Source organism: Xiphophorus couchianus, chromosome 22 (genome assembly GCF_001444195.1).
Source record: "Xiphophorus couchianus chromosome 22, X_couchianus-1.0, whole genome shotgun sequence".
In the NCBI taxonomy this organism is placed as follows: Eukaryota; Metazoa; Chordata; class Actinopteri; order Cyprinodontiformes; family Poeciliidae; genus Xiphophorus; species Xiphophorus couchianus.
In genome coordinates this window covers 27,450,850-27,478,243 of record NC_040249.1, presented here as the reverse complement: position 1 = coordinate 27,478,243, position 27,394 = coordinate 27,450,850, and the positions used below count along the sequence as shown (strand labels likewise).

The window sequence follows — 27,394 nt, the reverse complement described above, 5'->3', positions numbered from 1 at the left end:
TTTAAAGGTCGGTGTCTGTCGGAAACAGGACTTTAACCTAGTATTTTTAGGTACTAAGGTACATATGTATGTAATCGACTGCGCTATCCAAGTTAGGATAGTTTTGTTCATTAAGTTTCTTTCCCCTGGAAAAATTTAAAGTTCTATCCCTGGCTGAAGTATGCTCATACTGCACCATTCCTAAACAACAAATTACCTTTTGTTTTCCCACTTACGTTCACAAAAAGTGGGGAGCATTTTTGTGTACATGTGCTTAAACATTTAAGTTGTAACTATGGTTGAGCACTTATCTTGGAGAAAAGAGTCACTGCTCATTAATACCTTAAGTAGCAAATTTGACAACCACTGCTATTCTGGTACTTACCACACTCAAAGCAGTCAATGTAATTGCTAAAAAAGACTTGATATTATTATCACAGCAAAGTTGAGAGGCACCATGCTATTCTGCAGTTCATTTTGACATGTATGGCCTGGTTTCTTGGTGACTTAATTTAGATATTAACACATACGCATGCTCAGAGTTAGAACAAAACATGCACAGGGTTGTGGGTTGTGTACATATTATGGTTAGCACAAACCTTAGGTTTTTCAACATGAGAAAACATTAAAAAATATTCTATATGGCAAACGTCTGTGACATTGATTTGTAGATAGATTATTGATGTTGGTAGCGGATCCATCAGCGACATGATGAAGGGCTCCAGCATTGGGTAAGTCGATGGATGGATGCAGCATCTTCAATTCTATGAAACGTCATCGTAAAAAGAAGGTTGGTAAAGCTATATTTGGGTATGATCCCCTGCACCAAAAAAAAAAAACAAGCATTGATTACATACATACATAGAATCAAACTTAACTGAAGAGCGCAGCAGTTTTTTTCTTTGGTGTGAAACAATTAGAAATATTCTCAAACAGCTTTAGTTTTTGTCTTTGGAGAGACAAAACCCGCCAGGCACAGGCATCACCTTATTCTCTCAAGCTGCAGTGTTGGCACCCGAGTTCCCATCCCGCCTGCAGCCATGTGACATAAAATATGCTACAGACTCCGATTTTAGCAGTATATTGCTAGTGGCCTGTTTTACATTGCTTGTTCTGCTTACAAAAAGAAGAAATTTATGTTTTTGTTTGATCAGAAAGGACCAACTCATTTCGTTATTTCCATCTGATCAGTGCAATGTTCAGATAGCTCCAATTGCACTGTGATATGGCAGCATCTGCAACACAAAAAGTACATTAATCATTTCAGTTCTATCACAGATACATTTCAATTGATCTTAGTTAAACAATACAGCAAGGTTAATTTGGCAGATGCTATTGAGTTATTGATTTTTATCATTCACTCCTCCTGGATGAGCACGTAGCAACAGCAGGAAACCGCTCGCATTGAGTTGTTGACTTTAAAGTGGTCCGTCATGCAAGTGGTGACAGTGGAATGGAAAAACTCTCCTTAAACTGGAAGACACCTCCAGCAGAACCCGGCTCAATACAAGCGATGACGACCGACTGGGGATTGGAGCAGATACACACACACCCGAAAAAACAAACAAACAAAAAAAGTAGAACTGATGTTGGATTATTTTTGATGTTCATAAAAAGTTAAGAGCAGAATATGAAGAAGGATTTGCTGATGACAGCATTATCTCAACCAATGTCCTCTTCCAGTACGGCCCCACAGCCGAAACTGAATGCCTCATCAGGTGCAGCTTCTGTGGAGAGAAAAATAAATGAACGAAAACAAAAAAAAAGTTAGTTCAATTAACAGCAAATATCTTTTTGTGGTTCTCCTTCTCCTAATAACATGAAGGGGAGAAAAAGACTGAAAACCCAGATTAATGTGCTCTATTCTGAACAACACATATTACAATTTTCAAAGCCAAGCAGAAAAATAGGACGCAACTTAGAAATATTGCTGGCGCCAAACAGCCACACAGTTGACTGGGTAAGGCTATGATTAAAGGCAACAGTAGAGTTGCCAGAGACCTGGCACATTACAGTTAAGATCTTCAATAAACTGTCCACTACATACATTGCAAATACCACCATAATAATTTGTTCTATCCTCCAAATGCTTAAGAAAAAAGAAGAGAGAACCAGCAGCCAATCAGATGTTCTCCTGACTGAGAAAGTGGGATAATATCTCATCTCTGCAGTAGGTTGGGTTTTTAAAGCTCTTCATAGCCTCTTAAAACATCCTGATGAAAAATGAATCAAACCTACTTTAGACAACTGAGAATCAACAACCAGACAGTCAAGACATAATGTTTGTTTTTTATTTTTTTAATTTAGGTGGGTATACTTTTTTTTAAAAGAAAAAAAGCAAACTAGAAAGAAAATGTATTTATAATAAAGCAGATGTTGAGTTTCTCTAATAAATGACACCTGGACTCTGAAAACACTGATATAAAGGTCTAATAAAAACACAACAGATTTATTAAGTTTTATTGTTACAGGAGCAATGAAGAAATATTTTAGTAAACAATTATATGGGTTGATTTGTAAAACAGCTGAAACACTGACTTCTTTTAAATCTCAACTGAAAACCCACCTGTTTAGAATTGTATTTGAAATGTAATCAATTACAAATTTATTGATGTAACTTGATTTAATGATTGATTCTATATTGCATTGTGATTCTGTGTTTGTAATGATGTAAAGCACTTTGAAATGTCTTGCTGCTGAAATGTGCTATACAAATAAAATTTGATTGATTGATTGATTTGAAAGGTTACGTTTTAATGTGTTAAAACTTTCCTCTGAAAACTGCTGATAGTTTTTATGTTTTCTAAATAAAAGTGTTTAGAAACACTAAAATGTTGTACATATGTGTAAGTACCGTATGTAGTTGTAAATAGTTGTCTCAGAGCTGAATCCTCTTTGGTTCTGATTGGTCCATTCAGAGAGAAACCAGCCACTGAGCTGCAGTAGCATCAAGGTCCAGTTCTTCCAGTGCAGTAGTCCAATCAGCCACTAGAGGGCGCAGGACGCCTCCAGGTCCTCGTGGTTCTTCTTCAGCTGATTTTCTGCAGGTTTTCTGCTTTCTTGGGTTGATAATTGCCGAGGACGTGTGAGGATGGCAGCTTCACCTTCATCGTCCTCCTCTTCCTCAGCTGCAGCATCAGTGATCCTAGAGGTCCAGTTCATCTCCTGCTGATGCTTCCAGTTCTTCTGGGTTTCTGCTGCTCAGCTTCTGATCTGCTTCACTGACAGCTTCAGCTTTTCTGTCTGGACCAACAGATGATTGATTTGCTGCTGGAAACGGTGATGGTGCAGCAGATCCTGCAGGGGGCGCTCTGGGGCCTCAGTGTTCAGGTCGGTTACAGTCTCATCTCCCAGACTCCAGAATCTTCTGGTTCCTTCCTGAAATGATTTCCTGCAATAAAATGTTGGTTGGAAATGAGCAGAAAACTGAGAAAAACCTGAAAAAGTTCAAATCTGACCTAAAGTGAGTGGTGTCCTAAAAAACTTCAAGAAGTAATGTTGTTAGTAGTAACTCTTAAATCTGATAACAAACTTCTTCCCTTTGCTGTTTGCTGGCCATAGATTTTAACCACATCTATGGTAGTGAAATAGTTAAAATCCTAATTTAGCTCTGACGATGATTGAAGCTTCATTATTGCTTTAGAAAGTGTATTAAAGGTAAATGTTAACTATTTATTTTACAGTTCAGCGGTAAACGAACTACGTCTCCCGTGATGCTTTGCGCTTTCTCTCCCATAGGAAGTAGTGGAATCCAAAAAGTGTTCCTCCCATCATTTGGTGAAGGTAAGACTCCACACGTGTCGACGGTTTTAGCTTCTCTGTTCTCTCTCTCTTTTTTCGTTAGTAATTTAGTTTTTGTGCAAACTTTGCATGTTTTTCTCACTGTGACTCCACGCAGTGTGTGTCCAACACTGGACTCTCTGTTATCCCAGAGATTGGCCCGTTTATCTTTACTCTGTTTCTGCAGTAATCTGGGGCTCCACATCAATGCCGATTGTGTTAAAAGTCCAGTTTCGTTTTTCTTCCAGCTCATTGGTTTGATCTCTACGATTTCATCGGACCTCCATCCCCTGGAAAAGGTCACGGCTCTTCCTGCTAAAGGTCAGCGCTTGCATAATTGCACGGTGGCTTCACACGGTGAGAGGAAATCCTCCTTCAAGTCGAATCTCTTGTGGTTCCAGTTGCGATGGCGGAGCGGGTTCTGGTGGTAGGAGGCGGGGGACGGGAACACGCGCTGGCCTGGAAGCTGGCCCAGTCGCCCCGGGTCCAGCAGGTTCTGGTGGCTCCCGGAAACGCAGGAACCGCCAGCTGCGGCAAGATCAGCAACTCTGGTACCTGAGGGGCTGTTGGACCTGCTAACTGCTCAACATAGGATGTATTTTAGCTGAAGTCACTTGACGGAATTGAAAAACAGAGGTGAGCATCTGTAGCTTTGTGTTGCGTTTCTGCAGAGGTGTCGGTGAGCAGCCACGGCATCCTGGCTCAGTTCTGTAAGGACCACCACGTCGGTTTGGTCGTAGTCGGACCCGAGGCGCCGCTGGCAGCAGGTGGAGTCGATTCCAGTTTCTTATTGTGGGATCAAACCTCAGGCGGTTCTGACCCGTATCGTCTCTGCAGGTATGGTGGACGATCTGACGGCGGCGGGCATTTTGTGTTTTGGACCGTCGGCTGCGGCGGCTCGGTTGGAGTCCAGTAAGAGTTTCGCAAAGGCGTTCATGGGGCGTCACGGCGTTCCCACGGCTCCTTCAGCGACCCGCAGGACGCCTGCAGCTTCACCGCGGGTCCGCTCAGAGTCTGTTTCTTTTCGGAAGCTCAAATTTAAATGTTGGTTCTGAATCCATTTGGATTTTCTTCACAGCGCCGACTTTCCGGCTCTGGTGGTGAAGGCCAGTGGGCTGGCGACGGGGAAGGGAGTCATCGTCGCTGGGGATCGGGACGAAGCCTGCCGGGCCGTCATGGACATCGTGATGGTATGAAAATACCCAAAGCACTCCACACCGAACTAATGCAACTTTAAAGAGTTTGTGTTAATTCCAAAAATACACAATTTGTGTAGGACTAAAATCATAGTTCTGTTCTTGTAGGACAGCAGGAACAACGGTTGTTATTGAGGAGCTTTTGGAGGGACAGGAAGTGTCTGTGAGTTCATTTGACTTTGTCTATTTAATAGGGTTTTGCTGGACTGTTTGACCTGAAGGCGGCCGGGTTTGTTGACCCGATCCTGGTTTCTGGGACAGACGGTGTTGGAACTAAGCTGAAGGTGGAGTAGAGAAGTGTTTAAAGTGTATTATTTAAAACAAAATATAAATGTATTTAATGTTGCACTGCAAATAATATATTGCATGGAGAAATATAGTGTTATTGTTTTGCTTCAAGCTTTTCAGTCAAATGTAGTAAATGAGTTCTATTGAGTGATTCCTGGTTCTGTTCCCCAGATCGCCCAGGCCTGTGGCCGTCATGGCGGTCTGGGTCAGGACTTGGTTGCCATGTGTGTGAACGATGTTTTGGCTCACGGCGCCGAGCCGCTCTTCTTCCTGGACTACTTCTCTTGCGGCAGTCTGGATGTAGAAGTTGCCGCCTCCATCGTCGGCGGCGGCGCCAAGGCGTGTGAGGCGGCCGGCTGCGCCCTGCTGGGTAAAAACCGACCCGACGCAGCCGGTCTGTCAACCAAACGGACTTCATGATGATTCTGAACCATCTGACAGGCGGTGAAACGGCAGAGATGCCCGGTGTTTATGCTGCGAACTTTAGTTTGTTTGTTTTTTACCATTGCTGTGTTTCTATTAGGAAGATTTCTTTTGATTTCATTCTTTTTAGGAACATCAGCCAGGTGTTTGGCCTTCAAATGTTCCAATTTAGCAGATTTATCTCATCACTTGAGTCCAGAGTTTCTCTCAAAGGTCCTATTTCTCTTCAAATTAATTCACCAAACCATCTGAAAAACACTGAACTTCACATTTTCTAAACTGTACTTTATGAGAATACATTAAAAAATTACAAACTTTACATTGACGGCCAACAGTTATCTTTCTTCCTTGCTAATAATCAAAGGAGATACAAACAGACATAAAATCTGAACATGAGCAAACCGTTTCAAATTGAAACAGAGACAAATAAACACTGAAAGGCAACAGAAAACATTGGCATATTTATACTGGCCATTTCATAATCCCACTCTAAATCAATTTTGCTTTTACTTTAAAGAGATTTATTTACAATAAACTCGGCTGTAAAGTGAAGAGGACGTGTCACAAAAAGAGCGACGCCTCAGCATTAAAGATACTTCAATGAATGAACTATTGGAGCTAATCTGACCAAACGCTGCACAGCAGCCAGACGGGGTTTCTGTTGACAGATTATTACTACTAAATACATACGGATGTGTTTTCATCAAACATCAAAATCTTCAAGAAGTAATTTCTACTAATGATGTCCTTCAGGCGTCTTATTTCTTTGTTTTCATTTCAACTCCATGCACCATTTGGCAAGTTGAGAAACTGGCTCCAGAAATATTGATACCAGATTCGGTTCTGACAGAAAACATATCGAGTGTCGATGAAAAGTTAGTTTTCTACCTCGGTAAGAATTTGGTGCCGTGTGCAACGTCTTGCTTGATTATTTATTTTAAATTCTACTTACAATTACTCATCGTACTTTCTGCACCGTTTCTAATATTTGCCGGCGTTTGTCCACATGTTTAACTGAGATAGTCCACTTGTTGTTTTCATCAGTCTGACTTCATTCTTTCTTAAACTACTGGAGCTACTGGTGTATTTCAATGAGCTGCACTGGTGCAGAGTCATCAAAAACATTTATACATCACAATATTTATGCCTGTGTTAAAAAATTTATTTTTATTGATTTCAAGCAGCAAATACTAAACCTCAGATCGGTGCATCGCAAGAAGAAACTGTCTAAATTGGTCGTCGTTTCTACGTTAAAAATATCAATATGATATTCGTGTGAGTGTGTTATGAATTTCTCCTTTTGAACTGAATTGTTCACACTTTTCTCAGAAACACCTGTACGTCCGCATCACATTTCATTGGATTCTGGAATGCTCCGCTCCGTTCTCGGGTCCTGGGAGTGGCTCGGTTCGGCTCGCTGTGCAGACTGTGGAAACGTTGGTTCCGTAAACTGGGAGCCAGAAGATTTACCGAGAGGTAAAAAAAGAAAACCATTTCCAACTCACCCGTCCGGCTGATTCCAGCAGAGCCGCCGCCTCGGCCCGGCCCATCTGCTGGACCAGCTTGTAGAAGGCGCCGTCTTGGTTCTGCAGCAGAGCAAAGGGTCGGTCTAATTCCTGGATGATGCCACCGTCAAGAACCTTCAGGTACAATAAAAGTAAAAGTTACAAGCAGATTTCAGCAAAATGAAAATTCAAAGTGATTGATATGAGAAAATAAAACTAATAACTGAAACTTTACATTTAGTCGCCATCGTCAAGAAAAGAAACATCAAGTATGTCGGTCAATGTTCCGCTGATTGAAAAGCGTCTCCAAACATTTACACTTGAAGGAATTCTGTGTTTCTACTAGTTTGCTCCAGATTTGTGGATGCTGCTTCTCCATACAGCAGATCTTTAAATTAATCAGTGATTTATAAACCTACAACATTTTTTTCAGTCTATTCCCTCAGTGGGACGATGTGCCCCATCTTCCTGGTTTTAATCAGATCACCAGCAGCAGCGTTTTACATCTAATTAGTGTTTTAGGAAGAGCTGCTGCAATAATGGATGACTAAAAATAAAGAGATGGACGAGTTTATCTAGTGCCGAGACGTTGTTCTTTAGATGACAGAAGGCCGACTTTTTAACTGTCTTAATGTGTCTCTGAAGGCTGAGGTCAGAGTTCATCACCACATCCAGACTCTAACAACTCCACATTTGTTTTCACCATCCAGGGTCTCAATCCTGAGGCTTTCCTCACCTGATAGTCCGGTAGTCTTGGCTCCACTGGGGGCCTAAAATACAACTTTTCTTACTTCGATGCTGAACTGATTAAAATAATATAAACTGATTGAAAAACCTGTTGAGCCCCCGTTAGCCTGTGGTGGCGCTGCAACAAGAACCAAAGCCAAGAAGGAAACGACATGAAAACCTCCAAAGATGAAATGAAAACAACTTCCTTCTTCACTAAATGTCACATCAGATTTCATCAATTGGAGATTCACTCCTTTGTTTACGTTGTATTTACCCAGAATACCCTGCGCTATAGTCCACTTCCTGCTTTTGGAGTGGTGTCTGGTCCACTTGGCATTCACAAATGATTTCAAACTGCACCAGAATTCACTTCTACCAAACTGAAAATGACCTCCATAGGAAAACCACAGTTGGATTACACCTTCCCAGATGAACTCCAGCTGGATTCAAGAGGACCAAACGGCCCAGGTGAAACGAAAGAGAGAGAGATCTACCAATCAGAAGTCTCACTAGGATCCGGTTGCTGTCTATGATGGTGTTGAGGCGGTGAGCGATGGTGAGAACGGTACATTCCCTGAACTTGTCCCGGATGGTTTTCTGAATCAGCTCGTCTGTCCTGCAACAACAAAGATGATCTGATCGGGCCTCCGTGTGTGTGTGTGTGTGTGTGTTTGTTTCTCTCCGTGGCGTACCGGGGGTCCACGTTGGCCGTGGCCTCGTCGATGATGAGGATGCGGTTCTTCCTCAGGACGGCCCTGGCCAAACACACCAGCTGCCTCTGACCCACGCTGAAGTTGGAGCCGGACTCGGCCAGAACCGTCTCCAGCTTTCCCGGCAGATCCTCGGCTACGGACTTCGGCTCGACCTGAGGGAGACGGGAACGTCGCCGACGGTCGTGATGTGACGCGGTTACTAAAGAAGACGTGGTGAACACTCGCCTCCTCCAGAGCTTTCCACAGCTCCTCGTCAGAGTGCCGGCCGAAGGGATCCAGGTTCTTCCTCAGCGTGTCGGTAAACAACACCGGGTCCTTCAGATCGGAGGGAAAACAAAGACAACAGAACCGTTAATGATCCTCTCTAGTTCTGTGCTGCAAGGCTGAACTAACTGATGTGCAACACAATATCTACTGTAAATCACCCTAAAATTACTCATTTCTTTGTTTGTGTCACTATTTGGCACTTTATTTAGTTTTAGATTTACTCAGAGGGAAGAGCTCACAATAATGTACTAAAGTAAGAGCAGCACAGGTTCAACATATTTGACTCAAGTTACTGTAAAAAATAGACGTCCAATAAATTATTTCACAGTAAAATTGTTTTTTGATACAAACTCTACTCAAGTACTGAGTAGCTGATCAAATTATCAATCATTTAATAATTAAAAATTACATCAGAGGAACCTAAATTTAAAGTTACGTGTAGATTTTAAGGAAAACCAGCCCAATTTTTGTGGGAGTAACAACAAATAACTACGTCAGGCAAAGTCATTCTTACAAAAATCAGTTTCTTTCAATTTAAACCTGATGAAGCTTTAAGAAAAACTAACTGTGTGCGTCTGTGTTTGGTGAATATTTGGTTAAAAGATGTGAAAATCCTGATATTTTTATTAAATTGCTCAAGTAAAATGAAAAAGTATTGCTTGTAATTGTAAATGTCACTGTTTGTTTGGTTGAGTTTTTTGGTTTTCGTTGTGTTTTTCTGTGTACTTCCTCCCTGTTTAAACCTGAATGTTGTCCAGTTCCACTAAAGTCAAAGAAAATGGTGACAAACAAAAACAGCAACACTGATTTTAAAAAGTTACATTTTAAGTAGCTTAAAGCAGCATTGACAACAATAATTTCCAGAGCAGACTGCAGATAACTCTTGGTGGTAAATCTTTGACCGGCTGAACACACAGCGTGTGTGTTTGGGTCCTGAAGAACCTGGTCCAAAGTCCAACACCAAGCTGCTCCCAGTCAAACTGGTATCTTTGCCTTCACTACTGGGCTTAAACTGGTTGTTTTTCTAACATAATCGCTGGATGAGGTCCGTTTCCAATCACCTGAGGAATGATGGACATCTTCTGGCGCAGGTCGTGGAGGCCAAGGTCAGAGGTCAAAACGCCGTCGATGTAGATTTTCCCCCCAGGTTCTGCCAGGCAGAACAGAGCCGAGATCAGAGAGCTTTTCCCGGCTCCGGTTCTTCCGACGATCCCCAACTGGAACAACATCATTTGGAGAAAGAAACTGGGATTATAGGTTTGATGTAAAATCTATGTGAACTGGAACAAAGATTCTTTATACAAATAAAAACATAAAGTGCTGGATATGTCTGTATTTTTTCTGAATGGCTGACAGGTAACAAAAAAAAACTATCAACGATTAAAATAAATCGTCTGATATGAAACGTTTGTGTCGTGAAAAGTTCTTCAGCCCTATTTGTCACTTCGATAAAGAAGAATGAGGCAGTTTCTGGTAAATAACAAAACCTTTTCACTCGGTTTAATTGTAGCGCTGATGTCTTTGAGGACCAGCGGACCGTCTGCGGTGTAGGAGAAGCTGACTGTGTCAAAGGTCACGGCGCCTTCGCTCGGCCAATCGGGAGGAGGACGCTTCCCACGGTGCTTCGCTCTCCAGCTCCGTGTACTCCACCGCTCGCTCCACCGACGTCATCTGGAAATATGACAAACGTTTTTAAATCAGTGTCAAAGAATAAAGAACCTGATGAGATATAAAACATCCTGTTTTTAGAAAGCGCAGCTAAAAGGACCGCCGCTCCATCCGTGACTTTTATTTGGTGAACGTCGGATTAAAAAGAGAAAAGAAATAAATGTTTATGCAGGTTTTCCAGATTCACAGTTACATCAGATTTTGACAAATTAAAACAAGTTTGTAGCAAAACAGAAAAACAAAACCTGAACCGAAGCAGAGATCATAAAAATGTGATATTTTTAGGAAATATCACACAAACTTCACAGAGAATCTCCAGGAAAAGTTGCCGTCACTCCTCCTCTTTAAAAATGTGATAAATACAAAACAAGATCCCTTGGAAAAGTTTTCAAATTGTTTCCCATCACAGTCTAATTGTGAAAAGGATGAAAACCTTGATCCCAGGGTGACGCGTAGCAGTGGCAGCGTCGTGCTCCGGGAATATTTAGAAAAGATTATTCAGATTTTCTATTTCCTTTGGAAAACTGAGTCAAATCTAAAAAAATAAATAAATTCTTCAAGATGAGCGACACGATCTCCCGACATCCAATAAAATATGCTGATGGTTGTCGTTTCAATTTGAGAGAATCTGGAAAAGCTTAAGAGACTTGGATTTGTTTTGCGTCTCCTACATTTCCTAAGATTTCTGATCCGGTGTCGCGGCCGGAGTGCAGAGGCTCTGTTGCTCCATCCTGAGACTGGAGAGAAACAAGTCTGCAGGTTTAAATACTGGGATGCAAACAGAAAAGGTTTACAATTTACTTTGCTGTGAGACTCTGCAGCAGAAGCTCTTAGGATATTTCATTTTGACTTGATGAACAGCAGTTTGCGTCTTAAGAAAAGGACATTACGTACCATGTTCTCCACCTCTGCACTTTGTCTCACGCTCCACTGAAAGTTTCCCACCAGGGTCACAACGTAGGTCAGAACCAGTCCCACCTGCCCGGCCTCCAGACCTGTGAACAATGACAATTTTCTATTCTCATTGAGTTGGGAAACTCTTACAAATATTTCTTAAAGTATATTTTTTCCAAAACAGTTACTAAAGTAAATGTAACAAACTCTGGATATGCTTAAGGTTTCAAGCTTTTATTTGGAAGGGAAAACTTCTAGTTTAAGTGTTAAAGGGCAGCTTAGCGACAAAAGACAGGAGACAGGTTTGAACGGAGCGCAACGATTCTAAGGAACTGAATCCTTAGAACCGGTTCCTCAGATTCAGGTGAGAACCGGTTTGCGATTCCCGTCCTAAACCTCACCGTTTCTGAACAGGATGCAGCCAAACGCCGTGAAAGTGATGAATATGGAAGAAATGCTGTCGAGCCGCAAAGCGAACCATCTGGAAGTCATCAGGAACAGAAACCAGGCCTCTGAAACGCAGAAAATTTACAATAAAATCAGATTTACTGACACACGGCAGCAGGTTTATGGGGAAGGCGCCAAGGACCTGAGTGCAGGTCCTGGTAGGAGTCAAAGGTCATCCTCAGCCTCTCCTCGGCTCCGAACGCTCGGATCGTCCACAGACCCTGAAGAGACGACGACAGGTGGGAGAAGACGGGACTGCGAGCTGCAGACATTAAATTAATACCAACACAACTTGTCAATCTTTTACTGTTTTATTGGGATTTGTTTTGGTCGGCGGACGTACTCGTTGACTCGAGTCGCTTGACGTCCCGAGACGTGTGCAGGTAGTAGCGCCTCAAGTAAAGGAAGAAGAGGAGCAGAGGGACGACGGGGACGAGGATGAGAGGGATGACTGAGGCGGCCACCGCCACCACGCCGACGTTCTGCAGAAACAGCTGGGAGAAAAAACATAACCAGACGGTGATGAGAACCGTGGAGGTTTTAAAAAACAAATACATTTAACTAGATTTCACAATTTACCTCCACAATCCTGACTGACTCGTTGACATTTAACTCATTTTGAATAATTTCCTGTGACTCTTACAATATCTTATCTATAAAGATTTAAATCTCTATTAACTTCATATAAATATATAATAATTATACATATTATGAATAAAAAAAATTTTCTTCTGGCTTCCCCTACTAGTTTTTTAATTGACTTTTTTGTTTTTATTGATTATTGTAGTACAGTACACTATAAGAATAGTTAGTTGCATGACTTTTTGCAAGAAACTTAAATTTGAGGTTTTCATCATAATTTCTCATTTAGGAGAAACAAATGATAAAATATATAGTTTTTTATGTTTTAATGTTTTTGTGAAACATTTCAGTGGAAAGTTAATAATGTTTCATTTTAGACTGGTTTTCTAAAAAAAAAAATCCATGACTAAGATTAAAAATACGACATTAATGAAAGTTTTTTGACGTATTCATTAAGTTCTTCACCTGGTAAAAATCCACAAATGTTATGGGCAGCATGGAGTCCATTTGGCCAATGTCTTTAGAAAACCTGTTGAGAATTCTTCCTAAAGCAAAAGAAAACAAGACACGACGTTTTAACCGTGAAGCATGTGAATATGTCTGTGAAACAACATTACACAACAAAATGACTAAATATTACCTTATATTTTTGTCTAGTTTTTATCTTATTACAGTTTAAATAAGAGAAAATTACCTTACAAGTGAATATTAAGGAATAATTGACTTAATTTAAGTGAATACTTCCTTAATAATGATGGGAAAACATTTCACTGACAGGAATAATTAAATAACCTGCCAGTAGAACTACAACTTTTTATCAAAAAAAAAAAAAGCTACTATATTTTCCTGAAAAGTTACTTTGTCTTATTTCAAGTGTAGTAAGTTATTTGCACTAAAACTAGAGAAAAATACTGTTGTACTGTTTGTCGTTTTTGCAGAGGGAAGGCTCACCGATGGGGTTGATGTCAAAGAAGTGAACGTAAGTGCGAAGGACGGCGTTGAACATGTTGTTGTGAAGATTCTGGGCCGATTTCACCAAACCGTGGAAGACGAGTAAACTCCGGACAAACCCAAAGACCACGGTGGCCGCGGTGAGACCTGCGGCGAGGTGAGCGTGAGTCTGATGCCGTGGTTACACGCACAGACGGTGAGTCTCACCTGAGTAGACGCCGAGGTAAAAGGCGAGGTGAAACTCGGCGTCTGCGGGCGTGGCGTTGACGCCGTTTCTGATGCCGACGACGGGAGCCGAGCTGTTGAAGACGTCGGCTCTCGCCCTGGGAGCCACGCGGAACGGAAATATCAGAAACACGCCGCACAGCGGCTCGCGGCACAAACATTACGGTGACGCTCACCAGTAAACCAGCCACCAGTCCTGCAGGATGTACGCAACCTGTGGATCATCAACAAGTTCGTCAGGAAATTATTACAATTATGTTACTGTCATTCTATGTATTATTCTTGGTGCGTGTTTTATTAAGTATTAAAAATAAATTAAAAGATGAAAATGATTAATAAAATTCCTTCTTTAAATGAGCAAAGGATCCATCTGCTGCTAAATGAATACATCAAACGTCAACATGTGAAAAGCTCGACCCATTCTGCTTCACTTATCGATACGGTGTACGGATGATCTAGTGATTGTTTTCTGGATTAACCGATTATTAAATGCTAAAAGTGTAGAAGATGATTAGGGCGACTGAAAAATAAAAAATTGTAATGTTTTTCCTCATAATTAATTTATTACCCTCATAATTTTGACTTTTTTCCTCCTTTCCCAATTTTCTCCTTATAATTCAGAATTTTTTCCTCAAATTTCCTCATAATTATTACTTTTGTGCCCTAATAATTCAGACTTTTTCCTGATCATTTTGAATTTTTTCCTTATAATTCTATATTTTTTCCTCAGCTTTCTGACATGTTTCTCAGAATTCGGATTTTTTTCACAGAAATCTGATTTTGATCTCATAATTCTGCATTTAAAGTAAGAATCCTGAGGAAAAAGTGTGACTTATTTATTTTTACTGACCCTAATCCTTTTCTGTAAAAAAGATGGAGATTTTATTTATTATTACACATAATTTGATCAAGGTGAAGCTAAAACTATCTCACTTGAGTTCTGGGTAAAAGATATTTACAGATAAACCTTTTTATTTTTATGTAAAATACTAAATGTTTTGTCTTAATCACAGCTCTGACTGTGTTGCTCTTTCGGTGAATTTATCTTTCTGGAGTCTGTACTCTCCAGTTAATGATTAACCAATTACTACATTTGTTGACAATTATTCCAATAATTGATTTATCGTTCCAGTCCTACTTGTCTTGTTCACAAATTAACCGTATTTTGCCACATGACTAATTTATTCCTTCAGTCTTCACTCCAAATCTCCAGGTTTCCTCCATGTTTTATGTCAAAACTCCAAGCTTACATACAAACCATAAAACCTAAACAGTGAATTTTTCACCAATACTGTAGTTCAACAGGAATCACGTTTAGCATCGCTATGACAACACAAACCTCTGCTACGACACTGATGACAACAATAAGCAGCAGAACCAGCGAGTTGCAGCCGGCAGTGAAGTACTTGAGGTAAATGTGGCTGTTGACGTTTCCTTCTGCTCGACTCTCCTCTGCGAGCGTTGGAGCCGCTTCCGCCTGCACGACGACGCACAACACTTTCAAAATGCAACCATGAATTAGAACTGAAGGAAGTTCACTCTTCTACACATGAATACAAGTAATAACAAAATTGTTCAAGGGAAATAAGATATATTCTCATTTCTAGTTCTTGGATGCACCGCCCATTGATGTCGCCCTGGGTAAGTGCCCATATCAAAAACTGTGACTGTATTCATGTTTTTAATAAAACGTTTTATTGTCTCAAACCAAACATGTCTGAAGATTCTGTTTTCCAGGAATGTTTAAAGGAAGTTATTTTGGAAACTCCTCATCCGGCCTAGCGACCGCCGTAATTTGTGGAAGTGAAATTTCAACCTCGCACACACAGACGTGTACGAGGCACCAAATTATCTTGTGTTTTGGTGATAAAACACAGGAAAGCTGGAAAATGTTCACCTTTTGTTGCTTTCTGCTGTCATCTATCGCTGTCGTTCGTCGCTGTTACCTAGGTAACCCACCGAGGCTTTTAGGTCAAAGATTAATCTGTGCTATGTCATATTAACGCTGATTAATCACATGTGTTAAAGTGTCGATAATCCAAAGTTACATGAAAAACATTTTTCCCTTATACAATCATCAAACTGTCATTTTTTTAAATATACCCACAGGAGGTTGGTCAGAGTAGCTGGTGTCCGCTGGCAGGAGGCTGCTGTGGGAGCTGTGGGAGGAGTTGGTCCACTGACTGTGCAGAGACAGTTTATCGGAGTCCTGCTCCTCGTCTTTCCTCAGCAGTGAAAACACGTCCAGGCCGGAGCGCTGCAGCTCCCCGTAGCTCCCCTGGCCCGTGATGCGACCCTGCAGGGAAGGAAGCCGACACAACCGGCTCGTTTCATTTTTACCCTTGAATCGTTTCCATCCAGATGTCCCGCGCATTCTTTTGAAACCCGTGCTACGCGCCACAGGCCGCAGTGAGGCCGGCCTTCGTATTTCATGCCGAGCTTCTCCAACATGGTGCTCAGCTTCGTCTACGTGCGTGGGACCTGGAGGAAACAAGGGGTGCGAGTTTAAAAGCCGTGGCAAACATCAGAAAATGTTGAAAGAAGAAATTCAATCGAGCAAAAGTCATCTCTAAGTGATTACGCTTAGATTTAGCTGAGTGAGATTGCTTAAAAACAAGATCACAAATTTCTTGTTTTTGCTTGTTTCTTTTCCAATTAAGAAATCACAAAAAAAAACTTCTTTTTTTTTTTTTTAATCCTGAGTTGTACAATGAAACATCATGGCCAGGCTACACACCCGTCGGGAAACCCGCTCACCATGACCGCACTACACTGTTAGACCTTTTATTGTAATTTTACAGTAACTTACTGGTGTCTTGTTGGATTTTAGTTTCCTTGCCCACATGCAGGTGCGCACAGAAGAACAGACTTTACTGTTAATAGGGTTTGTTTTTAATCAGTCAAACGATTGTTCAAGAATCGAGACTAGAGGACGTCAGAAGGAAACGAGAGTCCAGGTAGGTTCGGGGGTCCGGGACAGCAGCGGATCGGAACGGCTTGGAGGTCCCAACCAGCGAGACGCGCACGACCAGCGGAGTTCCAGGCTTGGCTCCGGGAAGCGGGATCAAGGTCTGAGAGGTAACAGAGAGAAAAGGACAAAATGACTTAACATGGACTATGAGAGATCTTAAGGCTGAGTCTGACCAACAAGTGGTAACCATCGAGCGATGACTGGTGGTTCCACCGCTTCTTAAGAAAGCCTGCCGCTGGTTACCGGAATCCGTTGCAGGTGCGTCAGGCTGTCAAACTCCTCCGCGTAGCTCATCTCTGGAAAGAACCCTCACTCCAACCTGAATTCTGACAATACATATAAGACAAGTGTAGTTACACCGTGTGATTTTGGCAAACAATATTCTTAAACTCATCCAAAATATTATTCTCCGTAAAACTTATTTTATTTTCTGCTTACAGCAGCAGCAGCAATATATTTGCTACCTAGATTAAAGATTCACGGTCTCATTATTTGACATGGTTGTTCTGTTCAAAACCTTTTGGTCTGCTTGAGCAGAAATGGCGTAGTGTCTGGACATGTTAAAATGTTCAACTTTTACCACCCAAAATCCTCACTACTTTCAAATAGTTCACTTTTTATTTTATTTTACTTGTTGCATGGACTCAACTTAAATAGATTAACTTATAAAGCATTTTTTTTTATATATCCAAATGTTCCTGCCACTTGTTTAAGATGAGTACAAACAACAAGTCGATGATAATTAAGTGATGTTCGCTTGAACTTTTTTTTAAGTCTAATGTTTTATTTTACAGTGAGGAAGGCCGGAGTCTAGCTTTAGCAGATGGCTGAAGGCGTCTGATCCGCTTCAAACTCAGTACCTGTTTGCTCCAAGGCAAAACTTTGGTAAGGTTAAATTTAGTGGCTAAAGAAAGTCAGACGGTTTATTCTCCAATGTGAGAAATCTCTTGAGGTAGTCAAGTTTCTTGTTTGATCAGATCTTGTTAGTCAGTATGATTACTAATTAACGGTTGATTCTTTTGTATCTAGATGCAATGTAATCATTCAATTCACAATTGAAGTTTTATTATGGGGATGCAGCAGATAAAATATTTCATAGTATATTTCAATGATTCCTTTCATACAGTCTAAACTCTCTGAAAAGGAAAAATGACCTTTCAGAGAAATATAATTTTGATTGCTTTGAGTATAATGATATTTTACTTAATCTGACTGATATGATCTTCTTTAGCGCATACTGATGCTTCACATTGATCATTTATAAGCTTATCAATTACAAGAGGTTTACTGTCTGTTAGAGAACATTAGTGAACAGCATCATTAGGACCAAGGAACAAAAGCTGCAGATCATTTTAAAGGTAACAAAACAATTCACCATGTTATGAGCAACTCTTGGAGCATGGTTGTGTAGTGAGTATGTTTAATTTTTATTTTTAGGTAAAGTGTACCAATAGCAAATTTAGTCAATGTTATTATAAGTGGGGCTAGTTGTCAGAAGATGTAAGTCTCCGTGAGAGGGAGCATTTAAGAAAACACACAAATTCACTGATTGAATTTTTGGCTGATAGCCAGCATATATTTAAATTTGTGCAACATACACCAAAAGAAAAAAACTATATAAAAACTGAATGGCCATTCAGTTTGATAAATATTTGCACATTCAATAAATCAATAGAAATCCAAGGGAACCTCACCGAGGCCTGTTTAGTCCCTGTCAGATATTGTTCAGAAATAAATTTACAGATTTACAGATGTCATGGGGCCTCCTCCAAAAAGTCACGAGAATGAATCCTGTGCTGGCCTTTACACCATATCAATCAACCCCCGAGAGAGACCCAATTGAGATGATCGGAAATATAGAGAGCCACACGTGTCACGCATGATGACCGGAGGTCATGAGGGTCTTCCTGATGGCTGGGGCCTGTCCCGCTTCAGGCAGTATATCAGAAAGACCTTCCGTTTAAAAAAACGGATGTAGTTACAACATCCAAATCTATTTCAATATACTATATTGTATGTTACTATTGATTTTCTAACACCGAACCCCTTGTCTCTGCTTCTGTTGGCTAATTCAAACTCATAGAGGTCAGAAGGAGTTCACCTTAAACACTGTATGGCATTGAGACATCCTGAGGGACATGTTCAAAGTTCAACCCTCTCCCTGTCCAGTATTCTGCCCGGACACACGCACAAACACGAACGGCTTGGTGAGCAAAACCGGAGTTAATTACAACATTCTATTTAAATATATTACATTGTATATTATTCTTGATTATTTAACACTTATTGTTTTTTTATACTTTAATTGTATTACTCATAAAACTCGGAGCCTGTCTCTGTTTCTATTGGTTGAATTGAAATTACCGGGAATATAGTGTAACACGTGTTAAGCATGCTGAGGTCATGTGACCGGATGGGGGGAGGGGAATCATGTGACCGGAAATTAAAATCAATTAGTCACGGGTCATTAATCACTCATCAATCAAACTCCGATTAAAATTTGACAGAAGGTGTCCCATATAGTCTCTCTGTAGTATAACATTACAAGTGTGCAATGTTGCATTAAATTGATGTTTACTGGGCTTTTCTCGCCCTGATTTTCAATTTTTCAGCAGCTAGACAGCCAGACAACGACGCTAAAAATAACCAAACTTCTTCCTTTTTTACTTGTTTTATTGAAGAGTGGCCTCTGACCACTGCCATCACTTTGGCCATCGTGAACTGTAACATACAAGGCTTAGTATTAGCAAACAAACATTGCAAATTAGCCATCCTTGCTGTGAGCTAAAAATAAAAAAGCATTTTCATAAATGACAATTATTTACACCACAGTTACATAAAGCAAAAAGACAATTATTGTTTTCACAATGAACCAATACTTACGAACAAATCTTGTCTGAAACACAACGTATAAAGATAATAATCAGCTTATTGCCATAAACTGTTCGGTCTTGCTTTCCACCATCTTGGATCGATTTTCTTTTTTAGCGTCACCATAACAACATAACAAAATATCCACCAGGGGGCGTTCTAGTGCGGTTTTTAACCTTGCTGGTCCAACTAAACTTAAAGAAAATCAGCACACAGTGGAATGTTCTTTTTAATATTCATGTTGAATTCAACATTTCTAATTAAAACACTGAATATTTTTCTCCTATGTGTTGCATATCATCCAAAAAAAACACAAAAAACCCCTGAAAATCTGCATCATCCAGGAACATCCTGATCTTGGCATCTGCAAGCTATTTAAAATATAAATTTGGGAATATAGAAGCCTAGGTAAAGTTATGCTCAATTAATTAGAATGAGTCTAAAATGTTAGTCTCATAAATCAGTCAGTGGACACACTGACAATGAGGAGAAATTGCTTTCAGCATGTTCATATCCCTCGACAGGAAACCAAGAAGCTCCAGGCCAAATATGTCTTTTCCTCAAAGTGTAAACAGAATAAAGCCATTATAATGAACCTACTGCTTACTATAGAGCTGTGTTGTGCTTATGTTGATGTTCATGAATTACATGCTACTAAAAATAGTGTTTCAGAAAACAAAAATTTAAACTTTGTTGTTTCTAGCAACTCGATTTGAGTCTTCAGTCTTCAAATCTTATAAGCTACTCATCAGTTTTGGGATCATGAAATTGATTCTCATCTTTCATCCCATCATCCATCTGAAGACGTGAAAACAAAAACCTGATAACCTGATGAAGATTTCTCAATTTCTAGTGTTTTTCAAATGAGTATCATTTTAAATAATCCTAACCAACATAAAATGAAAATGCCGAATGTCTTTTCATACAATAAATGCAAATATCTGGTTTCAACTGGATCTGCTGACAGGCTCAGAATCCTCCTTCATTCAGAGCAGATCTGCAGTTTTCAAGATAAAGCAAATTATATTTGAATGAATTTGTGAAACGGTTTCCCTCCTGCACTCCTACTTCAGCTTTTCTTAAATGCAAAGGAAGCATTCTTTAAATTTCCATTGCCACAACGTACTAAAACCTAATTTTCTTACTTTACCAACACAAAAGTCAAACAATAAAGTTAATTCTTGTTATATTGGAACATGATGCGACGTTTTATGAAGTTGAGAGCAAACACTTAAAACAATTTGTTTCTTTGAATAATAAAAAAAAAGTGGCAGCAACTACCTAAGTGTTGATTTTTTTTTTCTTTTCTCAGATTTACAAATTTAAAATTATACTTCTTTAATTGACCTGACACTACAGTAAGAACCCTAACCCCAATCCTAACCCCTACCCCAAGAGCTTCTTTTTCATATTTTTACCTGCATTTGTGGAATAAATTATAACTGTACCTTCAGTGAGGATTTCTGGCCTCATTTGGTGAAGAATAGCTCCAGTTAAAGAGATGATTCTGGCTCCCTGTGTGCAACAACAATAAAAGAACCTTTCTGGGAATTTCGCCGACCTTAAAGGTTTTGCATAACCCACATTTCCATCTTAAAATACGCTTGATTTTTTTTACTAATTTCTGTTCAGATATGGGTTTATCTTCATTCAAATTAGATAAACTGGTCTCTCCCTCTCACCTGGATCCTATATAAAAAGCCCAGATCAGTAAGTTCTGCAGCTTCAGAGACTTTCCACCACTGAAGATCTTCAGCAGTCCGTGCTTCAGACAGCCAAGTCTACCGACAGAGTCAGGTGAAAGGGAAAAATAACCTCCGGTATGTGACTTTATTGGGATTTTTTCCATTTAATCCTTCACAAATTTCATTGTTAGCCATTTTTAACAGGTAAATGTTGATCACCTTCATTTTTCTCTCTCTCCACCAGTAATCATGAAGATCCAGGTTGCCGGCTTCCTGCTGATGCTGCTCTCTGCTGTCGAGCTCTGCGAAGGATTAAGACGCATCAATGCCATGACCGAAAAGCAATGCGATGCTGTAATGGATGCAGAAGTCAATAAAGGGGGGGGATGCCAGCATGAGGAAACCTTCATTGTGGCTTCTCTCGATGCTGTCAATGCCGCCTGTCAAAATGTGAAGGAGGCTCTTGCCAAATTTCCAGTTGTTGACTGTACACGCAAAATGATTATGAAGTCTAACTTTTGTACCTATGTAGGTATTAAAGATGAAGCACGTCAAGTTAGGCTTCAATGTGTAAATGGTAAAGCTGTGAACATTTAAGGCTTAAACATCGACACTGACTCCTTTGGTGTTTAAAGACTTGCTTAAATCAGATAATTCCTGGCATATATAAAAATTTGAAGCTCATGTTTATCCTGATAGACTCTTAAGCTACTTCTGTTTACATTGTCATCCGTTTCCCTACATGTAACTATGTCTGAACTTCCAGAGAGCCTTTTCTTTTGAGCCTTATTACCCATTACCATCTTATGTTTTGGTTTTGGCTTGTTTCTTGTAGCTGTCTCAATCCAAATAAACTTATTGCTTACAATCTGATATAACTGCGTTTTAAATGTTTTACTCTTACAAATTGTCTAGGTGATTTTTGGTTTGACATATAAAAACCTTCAAAATGGAGGTGAAAGAGTTGTTAAAAATAAAAACAGTTTTGAAAAGACAAAAATATCTAAAAAAAAAAAAAAAGAGTGCAAATCTAGCCTTTGTTTTTTTTTATAGCAACGTTTTAGACATGGATGTTCATTTGCAGTAAAACGTCTCACTTGTTTTAAAATGTGTTGCTGTAATAAAAACACTAAATGATCCAATAACATATCTTGAAGAATCTGTGAGGAGTTTGATAATTTATATTATCAAACGCCTGGCCTACTATCCAAATCAATTTAGTTATAATACAGAAGTGCTAGTCAAAAAAATTATAGACAGATCATCTGAACGGAATGAATGAGGGACCCGAAAACAGCAGGATGCAGGACTCGGTTATTATTTTAAATAAATGAACAGAAATACTTACACATTAGAACGAATCAGGAAATGAAACACTCTTGAGAGGGAACGAAGGAGGGTTGATTACAAAACGGGATCTGGTGCGACACTGAAAGAGGAAGGAAAGCAGTACCTTCAAAAATAAAACAGGAAACAAGGGCTTAAAGACAAAAATGGAAATGAGAGCCTTAGCCCAAAATGAAAACACAAGAAAACAAAAGGAAGATTTCGAAAAACTTTCTTTGCTTGTCAGCATAGAATCTTAAAGACCTCATTGGTACCTGCTGTGTGAGCTACACACTTACAACCTACTAGGTTAGCTGGTAGTTGTTTTGCTTATAGAAGATCTACTAGCAAAGGGGCGTTTTTTTTTTTTTTACAAATTTACCTGTAAATATTGTCAAATCGATCAAGGTGAAACACCACTAGATGGCCACAGTTATCCCTTAATTAAAAATGACCATCCTGAAATTAAACCAAAATCTCAAATACTCTAATTTACTATAAATTTTAATGACCATCAATCAATTAATCCTAGATTAAAGGGTTCTAAACTTTAGTCTAGAAAATATTACCTTCATTTACTTTCATCAATTTCAATTAAATGTGGATTCATTTCTTTTTAGAATTAAACTCTAAATTTAGAAGCAACAAATACTTCATGATCTACAAACACTACTGTGTCCATAATTTTCAACACTTAGAGATATTTAATTTAATTCCAAACAAACTCCTTCAGTAAGGAAAAAACCCTTAAGTGTCAGCTGATTTCCAAAAGTTATAAATAGTCCAGAGACCCTTTTTACTTTTTCCATTATTTTTCCTTTTCTCTTTTCTTAGAATTGTTTTAATAATTCCCATTGATAACTTTTCCACTTTATTATTTTTATTACTAGTTTTGTTTCGTTAAAGATAACTGCCCTTTACTTAAAAGGAAAAACTTCTTTTTTTAAAAAAACAAACAGAATAATTTATTTCAGCAGGATCTAAACCGTCAGGATGACTCTATTTTCCCAAAACAGTCCATATTATACTGTATCTCTAAAACGCCATCATTCGTTTCTAATCTTTAGTGATTTATAGTTGGTGGAATTCCATAACATAATGTGTTAGCTCATTGCAGAACTTAAATGTTTAAAGACTCACTTCACGGTTTCCTAATCTTTAGCTTCTTCCCAGGATTCAGAGGGAACCAGAACAACCTCAGAGATCTTCTCTAATATCCAGCTGAATACCTCAATTTAGGCTTTGATGAGAAGAGAGCTGCTCTTTTCTCATCAAAGCCTAAATTGAGGTATTCAGCTGGATAATGTTCAGGTTGGCACCTTAACACTTGCTGGTCAACCTCTCTGGATGTCCACTCAAGGCATCACAACACCAAATTATTATTTTCTTTGCAGTTGTGAAACGTTTAAAACGTCCCATATTATTTCATTCCTCATAAATTATTTGCTTACTTAAACAAGCCACTCTAAAGAGAAAACTGTTCTCTGAATTTAGAAAACTAAAACTACATCAAAATCTTGCCTTATGCGATGATCATGACTTCTCTACTGTCAGACAGACCACAAAACAATCCTCACTCCCTCCTTGCATGAACTTCCTCTCACCTACTTTTCTTTCCAGCTTTTAGATAATTCATTATTTTTCATTTTGTTTACTAAATCATTTATTTATTTATCTATACTCTGTATCTTCAAAATCTTCTTTTTATTTTCTTTCTGTATTTGGTTGCTTAAGAGGAAAGGAGATGGGGCTTTTTCTGTTGTTGCTCCTCTTCTATGGAACAATCTACTTTTCCAAATTAGATCTGCCCACAGCCTGGATCATTTTAAATCGCTTCTTAAAACTCATTTTTATTCCTTGGCATTTAATTGAACTAGTGTTTTGATACTCTGTTTTTATTCATTTGTGTTATTGTCATTCTTGTGCAGCACTTTGGTGCAGTTTTATGCCTGTTTTTAAAGTGCTATATAAATAAATTTGACATTGCTTTTTTCTTATAACTCCTACCTGAGCTCCTCCCTGCTCTGCTGCCTGATCTGCTTCACTCTTCTTGCTCTCCTGTTTTATCCTAACTTTTCTGATTGCCTTCTTCTCTCTTTTTAGCTCCTCCATCCACTTTTCTAACTCGCCCATTCCTTCACTACTCATATTTTTTTGATTTGATTTTTGTTTTCTGTCGTACTTCATCTTATAACTCAGTCAGTTCTTTTTTTTGAGTGTTTAATTGGCCCTGAAAGTCATATTTTTCTATCAATTTATTTAAATTCTTTACTGAGTTAGGGTTTTGTCTTTCCATAAACTTCCAGTCCTTACACTGGAGTTTATCTTTCGGTGTTAATTTGCTATTCCCTTTTCCCATTTTGAGCAAATTAGTCAATTTCGTTCCAGTCTTAAAAACACATAGGGTGGACTCTAAAAGACTGGATAAATTCTTAGCAGGACGGTGATCAATCCCCTGTTGTGGTAATTCTCTTCTCTTCAACCTTTTCAGGTGGGAAATTCTTGCCTACATGCATCCACCAGAGGTTCACCGTTTGCACTCCTGCCGTTTGGTATGAGGACAAATACCTAGTGGTATTTAAATTCCTCCAAGTATTCTCACACTCACACACACACTTGGTATTACGGGTTTTTCAGTTGACGCGGACTCCGCCGTCCTTCTGTTACCTATCAGTGCCTAGGATTCATTGGGTTTTACACCCCAAAGACCCTCAATCGTTCGCTCACTTTTTAATTTAAACGCTACTCACTTGTCCCCCCTTCACGGACGTCCCGTCAGCCGTTGGTTTCCAGCAGGCGTATCGGACTCCGGCTTCGAAGGAGCAATTTATCCATCCATCCATCTTCTTCCGCTTATCCGAGGTCGGGTCGCGGGGGTAGCAGCTTCAGAAGGGAGGCCCAGACTTCCCTCTCCCCGGCCACTTCTTCCAGCTCCTCCGGGGGAATCCCGAGGCGTTCCCAGGCCAGCTGAGAGACATAGTCCCTCCAGCGTGTCCTGGGTCTTCCCCGGGGCCTCCTCCCGGTGGGACGTGCCGGGAGCACCTCACCAGGGAGGCGTCCAGGAGGCATCCTGACCAGATGCCCAAGCCACCTCAACTGGCTCCTCTGGATGTGAAGGAGCAGCGGCTCTACTCTGAGTCCCTCCCGGATGACTGAGCTTCTCACCCTGTCTCTAAGGGAGAGCCCAGCCACCCTACGGAGAAAACCCATTTCTGCCGCTTGTATCCGCGATCTCGTTCTTTCGGTCACGACCCAAAGCTCATGACCATAGATGAGGGTGGGAACGTAGATCGACCGGTAAATCGAGAGCTTCGCTTTTTGGCTCAGCTCTCTCTTCACCACGACGGACCGGTACAGCGCCCGCTTGACAGCAGACGCTGCGCCAATCCGCCTGTCGACCTCCCGCTCCCTTCTTCCCCCATTCGTGAACAAGATCCCGAGATACTTGAACTCCTCCACTTGGGGCAGGACAAACCCCCTGATCCGGAGAAGGCACTCTACCCTTTTCCGGCTCAAAAAAATGGCCTCGGATTTGGAGGCACTGATCCTCATCCCGGCCGCTTCACACTCGGCTGCGAACCGCTCCAGCGAGAGCTGCAGATCACGGCCTGATGAAGCCAAAAGGACCACATCGTCCGCAAAAAGCAGAGATGAGATCCTAAGGCCACCAAAACGGATCCCCTCAACACCTTGGCTGCGCCTAGAAATTCTGTCCATGAAAGTGATGAACAGAATCGGTGACAAAGCTCAGCCCTGGCGGAGTCCAACTCTCACCGGAAACGAGCCCGACTTACTGCCGGCAATGCGGACCAGACTCTGACACCGGTCATACAGGGACCTGACAGCCCGTATCAAAGGGCCCGGTACCCCATACTCCCGGAGAACCCCCACAGGGCTCCCCGAGGGACACGGTCGAACGCCTTCTCCAAGTCCACAAAACACATGTAGACTAGTTGGGCGAACTCCCGTGCACCCTCCAGGACCCTGCAGGGTGTAGAGCTGGTCCAGTGTTCCACGACCAGGACGAAAACCACACTGCTCTTCCTGGATCCGAGGTTCGACTGTCCGACGGATAGTTTCCAGCAGGCGGGTCGGAGACACAGTCCTGGAAAGGATCTGTGAGACTCCTAGGAGCCTGCGGTGGTCACGGTCTTCTGATGTCCGTTCCTCCCTCTGGAAGCCGCAGATTTCTGCCTCTGCTCTCAAGCTTCATCTGAGTCTAGCCCTGCTTTTGTGGTCGCTATTTAATCTTATTTCGAAATTAAAATATCCAGGGTGGCACCCAATACCTCAAAGTCCCTGATTGATACATTTTGATGAACGTTCTCCCAATTATCTGAAATAAATTTGATTTCTCTTCTTTAGTTTCTTCATCCGGGGTCTGAGTCTCTGTTTTGTCCATCTTTTCTTTGTCAGCCTTTAAATTTTCTTCCCTGGCTTTAAGTTTGTCCATCTTCAATTTAAGTCCAGCAATTTCTTGAGTGAGCTCTTCGTTCACCTTGCCAATCCAGTACAACTGTTGTGATTTCTCTTTCATTGAATTGTTAAAGTTTTTTTTATCGACCATTGTTCCCCATTGTATCTTCCTATTATGGGTTGACAAGGCTTTGCTTTCTGATTGCAGTTGTTCAATTGTCGCTTTAGCCTCGTCCAACTCACTAGTCAAAGTGCTGAATTGTTTTTTCAAATAATCATTTTTGTTGATCAGCCTTTCATTCTCTACCTGCCAGGTATCTTTTTTCCTGGCATTCAGTCTCTCAATCTTCAGCCTCAGATCTTCAACAGTTTTCTGAAGCTTCTTGTTCTCTTTTGTAAGCTTCCAGCAGCTCTTCTCCAAACTCTCCACGTTCTCCATCAATACATTTCGTCGCGCCATCGTTCAGTTTTGTTTGAG

At 40.5% G+C, this 27,394-nt stretch overlaps 1 protein-coding gene, 3 long non-coding RNA genes and 1 pseudogene across 4 annotated transcripts; 3 read left to right on the top strand and 2 right to left on the bottom strand.

Moving 5' to 3' along the window:
- Positions 1-2,726: 2,726 nt before the first annotated feature.
- LOC114138361 (trifunctional purine biosynthetic protein adenosine-3-like) lies at positions 2,727-6,358 on the top strand. Its single transcript, XM_028007578.1, has 10 exons — positions 2,727-3,309; positions 3,718-3,762; positions 4,008-4,080; positions 4,161-4,310; positions 4,431-4,526; positions 4,597-4,760; positions 4,838-4,949; positions 5,150-5,239; positions 5,415-5,613; positions 5,685-6,358. The coding sequence occupies exons 1-8, from the start codon at positions 3,235-3,237 to the stop codon at positions 5,167-5,169; spliced, it is 735 nt and encodes a 244-aa protein (XP_027863379.1). The 5' UTR covers positions 2,727-3,234; the 3' UTR covers positions 5,170-5,239; positions 5,415-5,613; positions 5,685-6,358.
- A 92-nt stretch (positions 6,359-6,450) lies between these two features.
- Positions 6,451-16,113, bottom strand: LOC114138362 (multidrug resistance-associated protein 4-like; annotated as a pseudogene).
- Positions 16,114-16,797: 684 nt separating this feature from the next.
- On the top strand, positions 16,798-19,408 carry LOC114138364 (uncharacterized). The gene is made up of 2 exons (XR_003594201.1): positions 16,798-17,503; positions 18,702-19,408. It is a non-coding gene; the product is annotated as an uncharacterized LOC114138364 (long non-coding RNA).
- Positions 19,274-20,028, bottom strand: LOC114138363 (uncharacterized). Its single transcript, XR_003594200.1, has 2 exons — positions 19,502-20,028; positions 19,274-19,339 (listed from the first exon to the last, which is right to left on the bottom strand). It is a non-coding gene; the product is annotated as an uncharacterized LOC114138363 (long non-coding RNA).
- Positions 20,029-21,152: 1,124 nt separating this feature from the next.
- LOC114138285 (uncharacterized) lies at positions 21,153-22,047 on the top strand. The gene is made up of 2 exons (XR_003594182.1): positions 21,153-21,309; positions 21,419-22,047. It is a non-coding gene; the product is annotated as an uncharacterized LOC114138285 (long non-coding RNA).
- The last annotated feature ends 5,347 nt before the right edge of the window (positions 22,048-27,394 follow it).